Source organism: Hipposideros armiger, unplaced genomic scaffold (genome assembly GCF_001890085.2).
Source record: "Hipposideros armiger isolate ML-2016 unplaced genomic scaffold, ASM189008v1 scaffold_808, whole genome shotgun sequence".
In the NCBI taxonomy this organism is placed as follows: Eukaryota; Metazoa; Chordata; class Mammalia; order Chiroptera; family Hipposideridae; genus Hipposideros; species Hipposideros armiger.
Window position 1 is genome coordinate 1 of NW_017732158.1, and position 18,353 is coordinate 18,353.

General features: G+C 35.0%; 1 protein-coding gene across 1 annotated transcript in view; it reads right to left on the bottom strand.

Moving 5' to 3' along the window:
* Positions 1 to 6: 6 nt before the first annotated feature.
* STXBP3 (syntaxin binding protein 3) overlaps positions 7 to 18,353 on the bottom strand; it is a gene marked incomplete at its 3' end in the record, with an annotated part of 56,908 nt that continues 38,561 nt past the window's right edge. Inside the window, exons 7-17 of the mRNA XM_019628808.1 lie at positions 17,792 to 17,946; positions 14,433 to 14,523; positions 11,569 to 11,693; positions 8,851 to 8,946; positions 8,661 to 8,718; positions 5,138 to 5,203; positions 4,500 to 4,580; positions 3,473 to 3,611; positions 3,077 to 3,183; positions 1,958 to 2,050; positions 7 to 56 (exon numbers count right to left, since the gene is read on the bottom strand). Of these exons, the coding sequence (XP_019484353.1) occupies positions 7 to 56; positions 1,958 to 2,050; positions 3,077 to 3,183; positions 3,473 to 3,611; positions 4,500 to 4,580; positions 5,138 to 5,203; positions 8,661 to 8,718; positions 8,851 to 8,946; positions 11,569 to 11,693; positions 14,433 to 14,523; positions 17,792 to 17,946 (1,061 nt within the window). The remainder of the gene's footprint in view (positions 57 to 1,957; positions 2,051 to 3,076; positions 3,184 to 3,472; positions 3,612 to 4,499; positions 4,581 to 5,137; positions 5,204 to 8,660; positions 8,719 to 8,850; positions 8,947 to 11,568; positions 11,694 to 14,432; positions 14,524 to 17,791; positions 17,947 to 18,353) is intronic.

The window sequence follows — 18,353 nt, forward strand, 5'->3', positions numbered from 1 at the left end:
GGACACTGGGAACAATATGGCCATTCCTTTGAATCTAATCTATTATCAATGGCATCCTAGGGAAGAAAAGAGTTAACACAATCAAGAAAATGTAACCTCTACAATATTTTTGTTTTGCATAAAACTCAAAACTTGTATTTATAATTAAGGAACATAAAGATATATACTTTTTTTTTTAGGATATATATTTAATAAAATAAGGTTAGTCCTTTCTTGGAAACTCAGACAACTTACTCGCTTCAAATATTAATGCAATCATTTACTTACTTACTAAACCAGTATTTATTGTATTCGTATTTCTTCTTTTGGAGGGTCCCTACATTGGTGCGAGGATTCCAGGTATCTTATCAGAACCTTTATGTCTAGAGTGCTAGGGATTTCTCAATATGGTACCATCCTGGTCCTGACACACCTCTTAGGGTACAGAGTGTCCAGGCCCTGCCCTCTTCAGCCCTGCCCTTCAGCAGTGGCTCGAAAATAGGATGTGCACCCCTGGCTAGGACTACACAAGACAATCCACAGGGATGAGGGAAATTTTCCTTCTTTTTTTTTTTAATTAAAGTTTATTGGGGTGACAATGGTTAGTAAAGTTACTTAGGTTTCAGGGGTACAATTCTGTAATACATTATCTATATATTATACTGTGTGTTCACCACCCGGTGTCAGTTCTCCTTCCATCACCATATATTTGATCCCCTTTACCCTCTTCTACCACCCGAAATTTTCCTTTTCATTTCACTTTCAAAATTTTCCTTTTTTAGGGGTTACATTGGATATACTTATGTGTGTGGGTATACTGTATACAAGACTATGTTGTTAGTACAGTAATACATAGTTTATAAATAATCATATGGTATAGGCTTATGTTCACATTTTTTGTGATTAAGTGTGAATGATCATAAAAGGTTGGGGACCACTGCTTTACAGCATAGTAGTACAAATGGTATTAATAAGTAGACATAGGAGTGGGCACAAGGTACTCAGGATCCAAGAACATTTCAATAAAACTGCAGGAAATGAAGAAACAGACTTTCAGGAGAAATTCTGAAGGTTTTAGATTGCCATTGAGCCAAGAGTAAATTTTCTGAATTTAACATGCAAATCTTTGTGAAAGGGTTTGAGAAAGTCAACTCTTATTTTAAAACTACCAGCCAAGAAAAACTACTTAGTTCTAGGTCCTTGTTATGAGCCAGGAAAAAAAAAAATCTATGTTGCAGAAAATAAAATCTAAACTTTAAACTTTTCATCTATGATTAAATATGTATGAATGACAAGATTAGCCAAGCAAAACAGAAAAATCCTAGGAATAAATTGTACCAAATTAGATCCCAAAGGAAAGTAGAAATTGGGGTTTAAGTCAGAGGAAAATTGGAATAAATGGAACTAAATGATTATGACTGATGAATTAATGCCATTTTATTGAGCTCATAATGCAATTTTTATTAGTCCATTTTCTAATTTCCTATAATTGAATATTATTTTCTAAAAGCAGACAGTACTGAAGGCATCAACTATCTGTTGGATATAACAGCAAATGATAGTGAGGTTCACATTTTAATCACAAATACATTTCCAAGAATATTGGATTCTAACATTTTCTAATAGTGGTCATATACAAATGTTATTTTGTGTTGAACTTTCATTCAAACAAATCATTTCTATTTCTGTTACATATAGTCATTTAAAACAACTGCTGTTTTCTTCATAAAGCATGTGTGTGCTTTATTTTTTTATTTTGAGGCAGTCAGTGGTGTGAGTTTGTTTGAGGGCTTCAGGAAAGAATCTTCAAGAGTTTCCTCTCCTCCCCTGACCCCAGATACAGCCTTCTTTTGTGAACCCTCTCAGTACTGCAGAAAATTTCTGACCCATGGATATGTTCAGATTGACAGATAAACATACAAAGAGTAAAGAATACAGAAGGGCACTTAAGGTGTAAGTAAAGTTTAATGACTTTTACCTCCAAAATATCTTTGATAAAAGGTGTCCATCGAGAAAGTTGAAAAGTTTCTTCTGCAGACCGATCCTTTCTTAATGGTTTACTTTGTTGAGACTAATATAATTAGAAAAAAAAATTAAAAGCCAGTAATTTATTTAGTGATAGTCTCTTACTGAGTTTTTTAACAAAGATATTTAATTTACAGCAAATACTATGTTGTATTTGACTTAAAACTAAGAAATGCCAAGTCAAGGGCCAGCCGAGTGGCACATTGGTTAAGAGTTGGCTTGGGACGCCAGCTCTGAGCAGCAGGGCCCTGTTACGGATCCTACATGAGGGCCAGTGACACTGCCCTCTACAGCTAAGATGCTGAACAACAGCTCGACCTGGAGCTAGGCTGCTGGGAGTCATCGGCGCCCCTGCTGCAGTGGATTGCTGTGAGCTACAGTGAGTGGCTGGCAGCCAGTGTGAGTGGCCGTCCAATGGCTGGCGAGCAACTGCCTCACCCGGGAAGAGCACAATGATAATACCAACATGGGCCAGTGAAGCGACGTCCTCTACAACTAGACTGTGGAACAAAAGGACAGCAACTTGTCTGTTCCCCTCTCCCGATTCCCCAATGCTGTTCCCCTCCCCCAATTCCCCAATAAAATCTTAAAAAAAAAAAAAAACCTAGTCAAATAATCTGAATAGGTGTGGTCACATAACTTCGCAGTATTTTGTGCTTTAATGATAAAATAGTATCAGAAAGTATGTTTACTCAAAAGTGCTATAAAACTTGACGGGAAAGAATGAGATTCTAATAGTTCTTTCAAAATTTGCTATAAATGAATCATAAAGAGAAAAGCATAAATAGCAAATTACAACAGAAGCTATTAAGATATAAATCCACTAGAAAGATTTGTCCAAATTATTCATATCTGGAAAAGAAAACAAAATTTTAGCTTTTTACTTACCAAATCTACAAAGTGAAATTAAGACTGTCCACATGGATTCCCATGTAAGAAACCATACTTAATGCAAACAACCACACATGCATGCATATATCTATCTATCTATCTATCTATCTATACACACACACACACACACACACACACACACACACACACACGCGCGCGCGCTAAATTTAAGATTTCTTACCTGGGGGACAATGGGAACACCAAGATAACTCCAGTTACGAATCATGTCACTCTCATTTTCTATCTGTACATTCTGGATCAACCTGTCCAAATTTTCTTCCGTAGTTCCTTAGGTAAGTAAAAATATGAGTCACATAATTGCTACCACAATCATTTCTAGGTTTTAAGTATACCCATAAATAAAGCTTTTTAAATAAAAAGTAAACATTTAAATTATATACCCTTCAGTCTTCTCCCAATTTCATATTTTTCCTTTTATTTATATCTTAACCAACTTCAGTTGCTACCTTTGAATTTTCTAAGATTCTCTTAAGCTCTTTAGTAAACCCTTATTGTAAAGTGATTTTAGAGCTGGGTATTCTAATATATTCATGAAAATGAACAAAGTCTCCATTACCATTAATACCGAAGATATAGAGTAGGATTGCTCTTATTTTATCATAATTATCATGAGTTTTGCTGAGGAGAACTGGAAGGAGTACTCGCATAGAATCTTTCACCTTCTGTCCTTCTGCATCAGTTCCAAGTGCCAGATCCTTATTGAAAACGAAATAGTCAGTGGTCTATAACCCAAATTCATTTTCAATTAAAAATATCTATTATTAAATCTTGCCAAATTTTAATGGAATACTGATGACATTTCATAGGAAAACATGGGCATCACTTGTAAATTACTGATTGTAGAAAATGTAAAAAAGTAAAAAAATAATTCAGAGAAGAAAATCATTAATCTAAACCTCTAATGATATGGTAGCCATGGGCCACATGTGGCTACTGAGCACATGAAATGTGGCTGGTCTGAATTAAGATGTGCTATAAATGAAAACATCAGATTTTGAAGACTTGGTGTGAAAAAAATATAAAATATTTCACTATTAATTTTTCATACTGACTACATGTTGAAATAATATTTTGGATATATTGGGTTAAGTCAAATATACTAGTAAAATTAACTACCCTTGTTTCTTACCTTTTTAACGTGACTACAGGATATTTAAAATTACATGTGACTTGCACTCTATTGCTATTAGCACGGATCTAAACCGTTTCGCATTATAGAGGAGCCTCTTAAAACAAGTTAAACATGCCAATGCAGTACTCTGCAGGATGCTACATTAAATGCTGCACCCACTAAGAAAAGCCTGCCAACAATGGTACCCTGAAATAATGCTCCAAACACTTAAAACATTCCATTCAACCAAAAATATAGTCACAGGTTAGGAGGGACTTGCTTACTATGATACTATTTAGTTACTTGTTAATGTGGGTGGGGAATGATGTATTAAACATAGCCTAGGTGAGTCCTCTTCTAAGAGACTCTGTGACTCCATGCACTGTATTGATTGAGCAAAATTAGGTTTTACCTTAGAAAGCTCACTCAAGAAATCCATTATGAACATAGGTATTTCTGACTCTGCACATACCTGTTCAGTTTTGCAGAGCTTTTCTATATTAGGCTTGAATTTATTCATGCAATCTTCTGCTAAGTTAAGATGGACAACTTGCTGAAAAACAGATGAAATCAATTATTTAAACCATTTTAATTTCTTTTTGAGCAACTGAGAATATTAAACTTTTGAGAATGGCCTGAAGGTAAGTATGGGCTTGGGTGGAAAGGAGGTACCCTGTAAAGCAAGGGAAACAGCTCAAGAAAAGGAAAAAAGTGAGAATTAACATGACCTACAGGGGAAAATCAACAGAGAACAAAAAAACAGAATGAAAGAATGGTATTTGTACTGGGTTTACGGGTAATGCAAAACAGCCACTGGTCAATTCAATGTTGAATTTTCTTATTAAGTTGATATATGCTAAACTTTCTCTGTTTGGCTGTTCAAGGCAAAGATAAAAAAGTTTAAGTTGGATATGACTAAATTTAGATTCTAAATAGAGAGAATACGATTGGAAAGCTTAAATATTTGGGATATTTCTCTGGCCTAGAGTAAGGGTTTAGGGGACAGCTAACACCAAGTATTCCATGACATCCACTGCTACACCTGACTACAGAATTAGATGGACTAATAAACGAAAAATGACAAGGTATGTCATATACAACACTGCTTACCTTAGTGATCTGTTTACGGAAATGGGGCATCTTTTTCATTAGCTGGGCAAGAGCACTAAGTGATACCTAGGAAAATAAAATATTTTAAAAATCAAACTTATGATTCAGTTATTCTATATAACAACTTTAAAATCCTGCTATTTTAAATATTTTTTAATTTATTAAACATCTGGAAAATTTTAAGAAAACAAATTCTAGAAATTTCTAGTTACAGCCACGACAGAGTAGGTGGTATCAAAATTACTCTCCCTCCATAAGCAAAAATAAAATGGGACAAAATTAAGACAACAGCTTTCAGGCAATGGATAGAAAAATAGCTCATTCAACTACATCAATAACTATATGAAATATATACACACTAAACATTTCAATTAAAAGATTGTCAGATTGAATAAACAAACAAAAATCAACTACTTTTTTTAATAAGCACATTTAAATACAGACATCAGGTGAAGTAGGCTTTAAGGCAAGAAATATTGCAAATGATAAGAAAATGATATTTTATGATGATAAAAAGATAAATTCAACAGAAAGATAACTATCTTACATTTATAATGATTCTAATGAACATGGCCTTATCAGTTGATACAGCGTCAAAAGTTGACAGAATTATTAAAAAAATCAAATTAATTCACAGTCATAATAAAAGATTTTAATATACCACTCTCAGTAACTGACAGAAAAAGCAGACAAAAAAAAAATCAGTAAATAGAAGATTTGAATAACATGATAACACAACTTAATTTAACTGACACATAAAGTTTATATTCTTTTTATGTACACATAGGGCATTAAACTACACTAGATCATATATGCTGGGTCACAAATCAAATCTGAACACATTTCAAAGGACTGAAATCATAATAGTGCACATTCTCTGGCCACTATTATAACTAAATTACAACTCAGTAACACAGATAAGTTGAAAATTCCCCAATTCTTTGAAATTGAAAAACATATTCCTATGTAACACGAGTCAAAGAAGAAATCACATTGGGCTGGCCGAGTGGCTCAGCTGGTTAAGAGCTTGCTTGGGAGCGCCAGCTCTGAGCAGCAGGGCCACGGTTCGGATCCCACACTGAGGGCCAATGATGCTGCGCCCTCTACAGCTAAGATGGTGAAGAACAGATCGACCTGGAGCTGGGCTGCTGTGAGTCGCCGGCGACAGCATAGGCTGCAATGGGCTGCTGTGAGCTACGTGAGTGGCTGGCAGCCACCATAAGCTGCCATGAGCCGCTGTGAGTGGCCGACCAATGACCGGCAACCGACTGCCTCACCCAGGAAGAGCACCATGATCATACCAACATGGGCCAGTGAAGTGAGGTCCTCCACAACTAGACTGAAGAACAAAACTGCAATTTGTCTACCTGTCTGTTCCCCTTCCCTGATTCTCCAACTCTGTTCCCCTCCCCCAATTTCCCAATAAAATCTTTAAAAAAAAAAAGAAGAAATCACAATGAAAGTTAGAAAATATTTGAGCTGAATTAAAATAAGTTGTTCCAAAACTTGTGGGATACACAGCTACAGCAATGTTGAGAAAGAAAGAGAAAAGGCTGAAAATCAATGCTCTAAACATCCAATTCAATTAGCTAGAAAAACAAATTAAGCAAAACAAAGTTCAAGGAAGGAAATAAAAATGAGTAGAAATCAATTAAATATAATACTAACATACAAAAAAAGAAATCTACAAAGCCAAAAGTTGATTCTTTGAAATATTACTAATATATATAGGGGATAGTAATAGTATATGGGATAAAACACAAATTACCAATATTAGGATTAAATTAATAGACTACAACTACCAATTCTACGGACACTGCAAGGATAAGAGGATATCTGAAAATGTAGGTGTAATAGACAAATCCCTTGAAAAATGCAACATCTCAAAACTGATACAAGAAAACATTAAAAATCTGAACAGCTTTACATTTAGTAAAGAACTTGTAATTAAAGACTTCCCCATAAAGAAAACTCCATGCCCAGACTGCTTCATTGAATTCTTTTTTTTTTTTTAATTTTTTTATTGGGGAGTTGGGGGAGGGGAACAGCGCTGAGTAAGCAGGAAAGGGGAACAGACAAGTTGCTGCTGTCCTTTTGCTCTTCAGTCTAGTTGTGGAGGACGTCGCTTCACTGGCCCATGTTGGTATTATCATTGTGTTCTTCCTGGGTGAGGCAGATTGGTTGCCAGCCCTGGACCACCACTCACAGCAGCTCTTGGCAGCTCATGCCAGCTGCTGGCAGCTCACAGTAGCCCACTGCAGCTTTACTCATGGCAGCCCAGCTCTGCTCCAGGTCGAGCTGTTGTTCACCATCTTAGCTGTAGAGGGCACAGTGTCACTGGCCCCCATGTGGGATCCAAACCGGGGCCCTGCTGCTGCTCAGAGCTGGAGTCCCAAGCCAACTCTTAACCAATGTGCCACTCGGCCGGCCCCATTGGTGAATTCTTTCAATCAATAACTGAACTAATAATAACAATCTTATACAGTTTCAGAGAATAAAATAAGGGAAAGCATTACAACTCATTTCAAGACCAATATATTCTTGCTACCAAAACCTGACAAGAACATTACCAAAAAAAGAAAAGAAAAAAAGGAATATTAGGGGGAAATATTTCTCATAAACCTGGAAGCAAACATCCTAAGCAAAATGTTAGCAAATAGAATCCAGCGATACAGGAAAAGAATAATGTATCATGACCAAGTGGAGTGTATTCCAGGAATGCATGGTTGGTTTAATGTTAGAGAATCAATGAATGTAATTTATCACATTAACAGAATAAAGGAGAAAAAAATAATTTCAACAGATGCTGAGAAGCATTTGATGAAGTCCAATACCCATTCCTAATTTTTTAAAAAAACCTGTTGGCAAGTTAAGAATAGAGAGGAACTTCCTTAATCTGAAAAAGGGTGTACCTAAACAATCTAAAACTAACATAACACTTAATGATAAAATATCAAACATGTTTCTCCTAAGGTTAGGAATGAGACAAGAATAGCCTCTATTACCAATTCTGTTCTACATTATATAGCTAGGAGGTATTAACTACTAATAAAACTAATTTAAAATAAGATTGAAAAGGATCAGCCTAACTTTATTCACTGATGTATCATTGTGTAACCTTCTGGGATGATGGAAATGTTCTATATCTTGATTAGGCGGTGGTTCCGGTGTGTGTGTGTGTGTGTGTGTGTGTGTGTACATATATATGTAAGGAAGTTATTCAGTATACATATAAGATTTGTGCATTTTACTTAGGTAAATTATACCTCAATATAAAAAACTTAGCAAGAGTACATTGGTGAAATTAGCTGAACAGCCTTTTAAAAATAAACTTTTATGAAGCAAGACAGGCAAAATGTTGCTAACTGTTGAGGAGAGGTTATCGCTACCTGGGAACTCATTTTCTCTACTTTTGTATGTTAGAAATTTCCCAAAATGAAAAGTTAAATAACATAAAAATTTAAAAAAAAATTTAAAATTCACCTTACTTATTACTTTGAAAGTTAAATAAGACTCTTCTTACCTTTCCTTCTGTTGCTTTCTTTGTTGACGAAATTTCCTTCATAAGCTTCGGAATTTCCCTGTCAAATTAAGAGAATTTTTTAAATTCCTAGGTGTAATTCTTTACAGAAACATTTTAAGATTACAAAATATACTATTATGTATTCAGGGTCCAAAAAATATGAAATAAAAATTAAAATGGGTTCACATACTCTAACACAACCGCAATATGCCGATGTCGAATTCTGACCCAGAGGTCATCGTCTTCTTCAAGGACTGCCTCCTTTTCTTTCCCATCTGTTTTATATCTACAAGTAGACATAAGTATAAAACTTTTGGATTATTCCCCCCCTCAAAAGTGAAAGAAACATTTTGACAAACAAAAATTTTAAAACAAAGCTCAAGAACTGAAAGAGTACATATCCGCTATTTTAGGGGGACAATGAAGATCTACTCAAAACTAAGGCATATTGCTATCCTTACATTAAAAATCGAAGTGCTATGCCTACCAAGACATTCTTACTTTCAAATGTTAGATTTAACTGTCATTATTATAGTTTTAGGTTAACAAAATGGTATTTTGTGAAATAAAAATTCAACATTCCATAATGAACTTTAAGAACAAGACAGAGTATACTAACAATTTGTGTAAATTGCTTAAAACATGATTTTAATGTACTAGTAACCATCAGCACAACTATCAAACTTCCATTAAGTAAAGAAGAGAAACATCACCCCCAATGTAGCCTATTAAATACTGAAGGTGTTCAGGGTTAGTACAAAATTCACAACCATATATCTGTTTCCATATTCTTTCCTAACCCTATAACCGCATCTCCTTTAAGAATGAGAAAGGAAATGAGAGAAAAACTAATGTAGCCACAAAAAACTGTGATTGCTTTAATGAGTCCTAATGAAGTAAGCAGCAACTCAAGGGGTTCATGAAATTACTTAAAATGGACTTCCTGACTGCTTACCCAAACTAATTTCTCTCTTCTCTTTTTATGCAGTTAGCCTCCTTCCATTGAGGAAGCTAAAAAGATTCAATCATCTTGGAGACTTTGAATTTCCTGAGCCAAGATTAGGAAAAATGGCACTGAGCTTTCCTACCTCTGGACAGCAGGCAATAAATTAGATTTCTGCTGTATGAATACAATCATTTCTATATCCCCCAAAATTACAGGTCCCATTTATAAAACCACTTACCTATATGTGGTCTTAATTACAGATGCCCAAGGGCAGAATGACTGTGCTCAATTACAAGACTGCACTAAGGATAGAGGCCCTTTTGTCATTTAAAATGCCACTTTGTACTCATACAATATCTTTAATCTTTTATTTATAAACAAAGATTACGGTAACAAGCCTGACAATACTAAAAGATAACAATTCCATTTTAAGAGTACATTTAAAGAAGTCACCAAGATGAAAAATAGATTCTGGGTACTTAGAATGTCCTGCGTTGTGTTCTATTTCCATTAAAAATTGTAAAAATTAAAAACTGAAGCACAGGGCCGACCGAGTGGCGCGTTGGTTAAGAGCTGGCTTGGGACGCCAGAGGGCCCTGGTTCGGATCCCACATATGAGGGCCAGTGACACTGCCCTCTACAAAAAAAAAAAAATTGAAGCACAAACCACAGGAAGTTCATGCTTCCATCTAGTCTTATCCCTGGAGTGTTTTGATTCATTAAAAAAAAAAAGTATGGGTGGCTTTTTAAAGAAAAATGGTAAGTCTCTCCCTTACTCTTAAAAAATTAAAACTTGCTTTGCTTGCTAGCAAACTCTAGAGAGAAAAGTATTTTAAATACTAGGTTAGAAATGTCTGAAATGTATGTCTATAGTCTGAAACCAAATCCTTTAGAGTCCATCAGTTCAATTCTTTTGTAAACCTCTTGAGCAATGCAGGTATAGAGACCTAAAGGATAACAGAGGTAATAATATACCTTCTGAAAATTCTGAATAAGCTGTTTGAAACTACTTTTATATTAGAGAAAAAGCTATGTTGATTTCTCTATGTCATCTAACATTAACACAAACAAAATAGATAAAAATCCAGAAACCAGGATTTGACCAGAATTCAAATTAAAATACAATCGAAAATACTAAATTAGATTAACAATATTTGGTTTAAGAAAAAAATGTTAAGTATTGTAATTATCACAAGTGTTTGGATCTTTTTAACCCATTAAAATTACTAAATTATTTTAAATATAAAATTTCACAAAACTAATTTTCATTTTTACTACTATGTTCAAACAGTAAATCTCAGCTAAAAATGTCTCTTTGGATTTAGCGATTATATCAAACATGTTACATATATATGCACATGCATATACACACAAATGATACACAAAGACAATAAAATGGGTCCTTGATAGAAAATCTATTTTATTTTTCATTTAGCTTTCTATTTCACATTACTTTTGAAGTAAATATGCTTATATCAGGGTTAAGTCAACACTAAGTACCAAACTGGTAAAACTGTCTATCCCAATAGCCATTTTATTTAGTTTTCCAGTCTTCTAATCTCTTTAAGTACATTACACTGACAAGATACACATATGGATACTTCTGGGTGTGTGATGACCAGTTTGAATATCCTTACTACTTCAATAAATATAGTAGTAGGTGTGGCACTTACTCTTAACTAAGTGAAAAGTCCGAATTTCACCTGTTTAAATGTAGCTTTGTTGTAGACATATTTAAAGAAGCAAATATACCAAAAAACCTTCAAAGCAGTCAACGTACCCATTAACTTACAAGGACAAGATATGTTTAATAGATTATGGTTATCGGGGAAAGAGAAGGGTAGTCTCTGAATAAAAAAGGTCACAGAGGCTTTAGATCTCTGGTGCCTCCACAAATTACTAAATGCTCAGATCTTCTCCTGTTTCTATATGCCCTTTATATGCCCTTCAAGTTATACTTGCTTGTATGTATCATTCTCAATTGGCAGTAGATCATATGCCATTGCCTGAAACGTCAGTTCATGCAGGACAGTAGACACAGGATCAAAGCCACGATCAATTATTATGAGCTGGGAGTGAGTTTTACCCTGGAATAATAAGATAAAATTATCTTAAACTTCAATTTCCTTGTTTGAACACATATTTAATATCTTAGAAAACAAAAGCAGACTTTTCTTAAGTTTTGTCACATTCTTAAGATTGTGAAGTTACATTAAGATAGAAAAATCTGAGTGGCACAATAGGGGGAAAAACAAGACTACAAAAGCAAAAGCTTTCATAATTAGATTAAGAATATCTATATTCAATAATACAATACTGTGAAAATCCCTTTTAAAAAGTAACATTTGGCTTGTACTAAATCTATTTTCTTAGGAATTCAGCTCCATAAACACTAAAACTGATATAAATTATAACCAGAAGCTACTACTTGAGCATATTGTGCTAAGCAAGAAATACATATAATGGTTAATTCTTATAGCAACCCTCTGAGACAGGTATTCTTATCTCCATTTGACAATGAAGGCATTAAGGCTTAAAAGTAACTTGCCTAAATCAGTGAGGACCACTTCATAAGTTATATAAATGTCTAACCAGTATGCCTTATACCTGAAACAAATATAATATCAAATGTCAACTGTAAGTGAAAAACTTAAAAAGTTACATTACTTGCCCAAATCACACAGTTAGTAAAAGGTTCAAACTCAGGCCTGTGCTCTTAACCATTATGCTATTTAAAAACATTAAATTGCTAAAAATAAGCAAATAAAAAAACCATTATATTGTTGCCAGCTAGGGAGATAAATCATGATGAAAGCCTTGCTATTATTAATTCACAAACAGCACTAATTATTAAACAGTGAATATTATTACTGGGAAAAACAATTGTTAATATCAATCTTTCATATTTATTTTAAAAAGTAATAAATTCTTTGGATTATTGTTCAAAGCAGTAAGAGATAACTACAACTCCTCAAACAAACATTTCCTATTTACTTACATACAGCAAAGGTAAATTACATAGGATAATCTTTAAAGTATTTTTAAATTAACCATTCATTCATTTAAATAAACCTTCAGACAATATGGTTAAGAGCACAGCCTCTGGAATCAGACATATTCAGGGTTTGAGTCCAGCCTTGACCACTTCCTTGCAGTATGATTCTGGACAAATTGCTTAACTTGTTAATATCTCAGGATTCTCATTTGTAGAACAAAATATAATCAGAACCTCTGCTTATAAGACTATTGTAAAGCTTAAATGTAATAATACAGTGAAATACTTAGCATAGTATGGCACTTAGTAAGCCCTCAATACATGTAAGTTATGAGTCTTCAGAAATTTGAGTAGGAAAAAGTGCAATATATGTAAGTACTATATCAGGACTTGGGATTATGACAATATGTGGGAGGAAGTATCACTTGACCTGAAGGAAAGGCTTTAAAAGAAAGGTGCCACTTTATCAGGTCCTTAAATGAAAGAAATGTATCAAGCATTTGAAAGAATGTATAATTTCCAGGCAGAAAGAATGGAAAGGGTATTTTATTTATTTTTGTGGATTTTGCCTCTTTTTTCACGGAAATCATGAAGGACTAAAGGGATATTTACTAATATATTGATTGTCTATCTCTTCCCTTATTCAACATGTATTGACTATCTACTGTACTATGTGTACTGAGCCATTGTCTTCATAACTACTATCAGCAGTTTTCACTAGGCCTCCAAACCAAAAATCAGTAAAAAGTTCTAAACTATTAATAATATTATAATTAAGCTTATACCCTCCATTCTAACCAAGTTGTTTGATTGTGGATTGTACCTTTTTCTCTGTGCGTCTGCCCCCGAAATACTGTTATCCAAGCAACAAAACCCTTCTCCTATCACATTACATTCATTCTTCAAGTTCAAGGGCCTCTTCCTCTAGGATGCCTTCTAGGATTCCAGTTAGAAGAAGATTAAGCCCCAGCCTACATGCCCATTACATTCTATGTTTTCTTCTCTCATTCCACTTATCACGTAGAATTGTAACTGGTGGTTTCTTTGCCCATCTCCTCTTCTAAACAATCAACAGTTTCTTCCTTTCATTCTTTAGCTACTGTAATATGGCTTCCTAGCCCTCTGGTACCACCTCTGTCAGTCCCCTCAGGTTCTTCATTCTCCAACCCAGGCTTAAATTCTGGTATCCCTCAGATTTCAACCTTAGTCTTTGATTACTTTATGCTATTTTTGTAAGACAGTAACAGCTGCCATTTATTAAACTCTTGCATGTGTCAAATACATGTTAATTGACCTAATTTTCATACCAACTAAGCAAGGTATGTTATCTCATCCATTTTATATATGAAAATACAACTCAGAGTAAATCTTTTGTCCAAGGTCACAGAACTAGTACTAATACGAATAACTATTTTACTAAATGTTTGCTCAGTGGCAAGCATCATTCTAAGAAATTTTACAAGTATTAACTCTTTTAATATTCTCATTACTTTATGAAATAGGTATTCTCTCATTACCCCCATTTTACAGGTAAAAAAACTTAGAAACAGGGAAGTTACACAATTTGCCTAAATTAACATATCTATGAATTAAATGACAGTCAGGATTTGGACACAGTGCTTAATTTCAAACCACATTATGTTCCGCACTAAACTACACTACACTAAGGTTTCCACTACCGTCTATATTAATGATTCCCAAATCAATATTGGGAATCTATGCTAATGATTCCTAAATCAATACTGGAAAATGAATGAACAATAGTTTCTTTGGTTTATAAACATATAAGTCAGACTGTATGCGTAACCCCTATTTGCCTTTTATACTTTACCTTTATTAGGCTCTTTTCATCAGTCTTGTAGTAGTTTTCAAGTTTCTTTTCAACAAGCTGGGCAAGCTTACTGGCATTATCTAGAGGTTTACTAGAAATGGAAAAAACGTTCAATCATCTTTCTTTCAAGACACGTTACAATATCATAAAGTTGAATTCTTAAAATTAAACCATGTAATTTATTTAACAAGATTTAATTAATTTAATTAACAAGATTTTATATAAATATAATATACGAATTTGTTTGGATTTTATAAACGTAAACATTATCATATATGCTTCAGGTATTTTTAATATAAAGGAAATAAAATATTGTTGCATTATAGCCGATTCCGTTACCACCCCCCTACATTAGCCTCTGACCCATTAGTCGAGAGAGTGTCTCGGAAAACTGAGGCTGATGGAATGCTATCTGTAAAGCTCTCTCAGGGAGTGTTTCAGGTGACTGGGACCTATTGGAATGATAATAGTTATCTCCCCTGGGAGGACACAGTAACAGTGTCTTGGGGCTATGTGGAGGAAGTGTGAAGGCACAGGATGTGCTGGAACACAAAGGGAATGCTAATGGAAAAGGTCTTAAGGCACACATAAGTCACGGGTTACAAATTGATTGACAGCAGTGAAGCAGTTTCACTTCTTTTCAAATTTCTCAATAAAAGCCATGCGCTGACCCGATTCGGGGCTCACTCAGTCTTCTCTGGCTGAGTCCCTTGGTCTCGCTCTTAATCTTACTTTTGTCTCTTGCTCTTATTCAATTTGCGTCGCCCCTTAAGAGAAACCTATTTGCCCTTGCCACGCTGGACGTGACAAAATGATAAATAAAATTGCGGTTCCCTTTATTCCACTCCCAATTCCTGGTCTTCTTCCCCTTCCTCTACACTCCTCCATCCCCAAGGCAACCACTATCATGAATTTAGTTTGTATTCTTCCTGCCATTACTGTTGTGTGTGTGTGTGTGTGTATGTGTGTGTGTGTGTGTATACACACACTGTTTTATGTTTTAACAGTGTGTTTTTTTACTGTTTTATATATATATATGCACGAGATCTATATATGGTGACACATATATCAAATTTATTCATTTTAGTTCGACACAGTATTCTATCATATGATTATACCACATTCTATGTATTCACTCCCCTCAAGATGGACATTTAAGTCATTCTCAATTTTATCCTATTGCAAATAACGTTGAAACAAATATCTTTTTTTTTTTTTATTTTTTATTGGGTAACAGTGTGTTTTTCCTAGGACCCAACCAGCTCCAAGTCAAGTTGTTGTTTTCAGTCTAGTTGTGGGTGGGCATAGCCCACCATCCCATGTGGGAATCGAACCAGCAACCTTGTTAAGAGCTCGTGCTCTAACCAAGTGATCAATCCTGCCGCCCAAAAACAAATATCTTTGTACATACATCTCCATGTGCTTGTTTCTCTACATATATTACATCTAGAAGTATAATGGCTGGGTCATAGAGTATGTACGTTTCCAACTTTTTTAGATATTACCATATTACTCTCCAAATCAGCTGACCAATTATCCCACCCGCTAGAAGTGTGAGATTTCCCCACACGTTCTCTAACATTTGGTCACTTTCCAATATAGTCTTTACATAAAATTTTATATATTACTGTCTTCTGAAATGATAAATATCATACTCTAGCTTGTAATTTCATGACCAGTGGCATGAGTATACCTTCCAAGTCTACAAGAAAAATGTTGGAAAAGGCTCTTCAATTAGCACACCAACCTCAAAAATATCTCATTGTGAGGGCTTCAAAGTGTTAAAGAATCTTTGTTTTATACCTTAAAAACAAATAAAGCAGCAACTTATAAAGAATAATTTATTACACATTTTGTTTTAAACTTTCAAAAAATAATAATTTCATGTTAGAATTACACTTTAAAAGTCCATTAGGCATAAAGGAACACTTTGCAAAAGAACAAGTAGGATTTTGAAAGCCTGGATTATTAATATTTAACTATTACAGTAACTCAAAACAGGTCCATAGGCGAGATATGGTTATATTTACTCATGTCCTTGAACAGAGCCAATCATTAAGAATAGAAGCTTGAATGGAGATTGAACTCTGGCAGAAGATAAGCCATTTAGCTCTCTGCTCCAGTGAGTTCAGAATGTAATTAGCATATCACCTATAAGAAAAAGAATGTTTCCAATACTTGAGGTATGAGTAAAGAGCTTGTTTTAATAACACCTGAATTAAGGAGTTTTATTATGTATTTTTTCTAAGTAACTAATAGATTTTGTAAATGGTTAAGAGTAATGTAACTTAAATATAAAGCACTACAGGAATTTCAAATTAAACAATTCAGCCAACTAACTTGACAAATGCCAATGTTTAAAGAACCTTTTAAAAGAGAAATGAGTGATAATCTTTATTATTAGTAATACTACTACCATTTTATTAGTGCCATGGACTATTAGTGCTTTACAGGTATTAACTCATTTAATTCTAACAAACCATCTTATAAGGTGAGTACTACTATCATTCCCATTTCATAGATAAGGAAGACTGAGAAAAGAAGGGTCACACAGCTGGTAAAGATTAAAATCCAAGCTGTCTGGTTACATACACAACATGGATGACTCTCAGAACATAATACTGAACAAAGAAGCCAGAAACAAAGCATATCGTATGATTCTATTTATACCCAATTCAAAATCGGAACTCTAAAATATGTGTTAAAAGTCAGGAGAGTAGTTACCTTTGGAGAGGAGAGAGGGGAGAGTGGCTAGAAGGGATCAGGAGGGGTGCCACTGAGATGCTGTTAATTTTCCCCTTCTTGACCTTGGTGGGTTAGACGGTATGTCCACTTTGGAATGACTTATCAAGCTATACACATATAGTTTGTGTACTTAACAGTAAACTTGATTTTTAAAAAGAAGCAAATAAATGTGCATACTACTAAAGTCAAACTTTACCTCTTAAAAACTCCCAAAAATCTATTTTAAATGGCCATTGGGATTAGATACTATAGATATTTAGACACGCTAACCTGTATCTAGATAATATGGCCACTTAAATATGGTGGAAACTTAATAAAAGGTTAAATATGAGACTGTAACCCCTATATGACAACAAAGACATTTACGCTAAGCATTCCTAAACTCATGAAAAAATATGCCAATAAATCATACAAATTTAATCTGAAATTCAGTAACAGAGGCTATTAGTTACTCTGAACTTTAAACCTTACACTTTAAATCTCCTGTATGTACGGCGTAATTTTACAAGGAAAATAAATTTTGCAAACCAATACACGTAAGCACAGAGACATTTCTTACCTCTATACTGGACAGCAGATAGAAAGCATAACATAGACACTACTGAGTGTCTTACCTTTTATATCTTACTCCGGGATTTTCATCCAGGGTAGCACATACTGTAACTATCTGCTCAGCCATTGCTTCCATTACGGCGTCTTTTCCGCTGGCATTATTGGGGTCTGGACTGTAACAGTAATAGAATGCATCTGGTACATCAAGAGTATATACCTAAGGCAGACCAAAAAAAGTCACACTGTCAATTCTGTAGACTCGTTAAAAATATACATCAAGAGGGCCGGCCGAGTGGCGCGATGGTTAAGAACTCGCTTGGGATGCCAGAGGGCCCCGGTTCGGATCCCACATATGAGGGCCAGTGACACTGCCCTCCACAGCTAAGATGCTGAACAACAGCTCAACCTGGAGCTGGGCTGCCATGAGTCGCCGGCGACGGCGTGGGCTGCAGTCCCTGTGGCAGTGCATTGCCATGGGCTACCGTGTGTGGCCAGCAGCCAGCGTGAGCGGCCAGCAGCCGCAGTGAGCGGCCGTCCAGAAGCCGGCGACTGATCTGCCTCGCCCGGGAAGAGCGCAATGATGGTGCCAACTTGGGCCAGTGAAGCAACGTCCTCCACAACTAG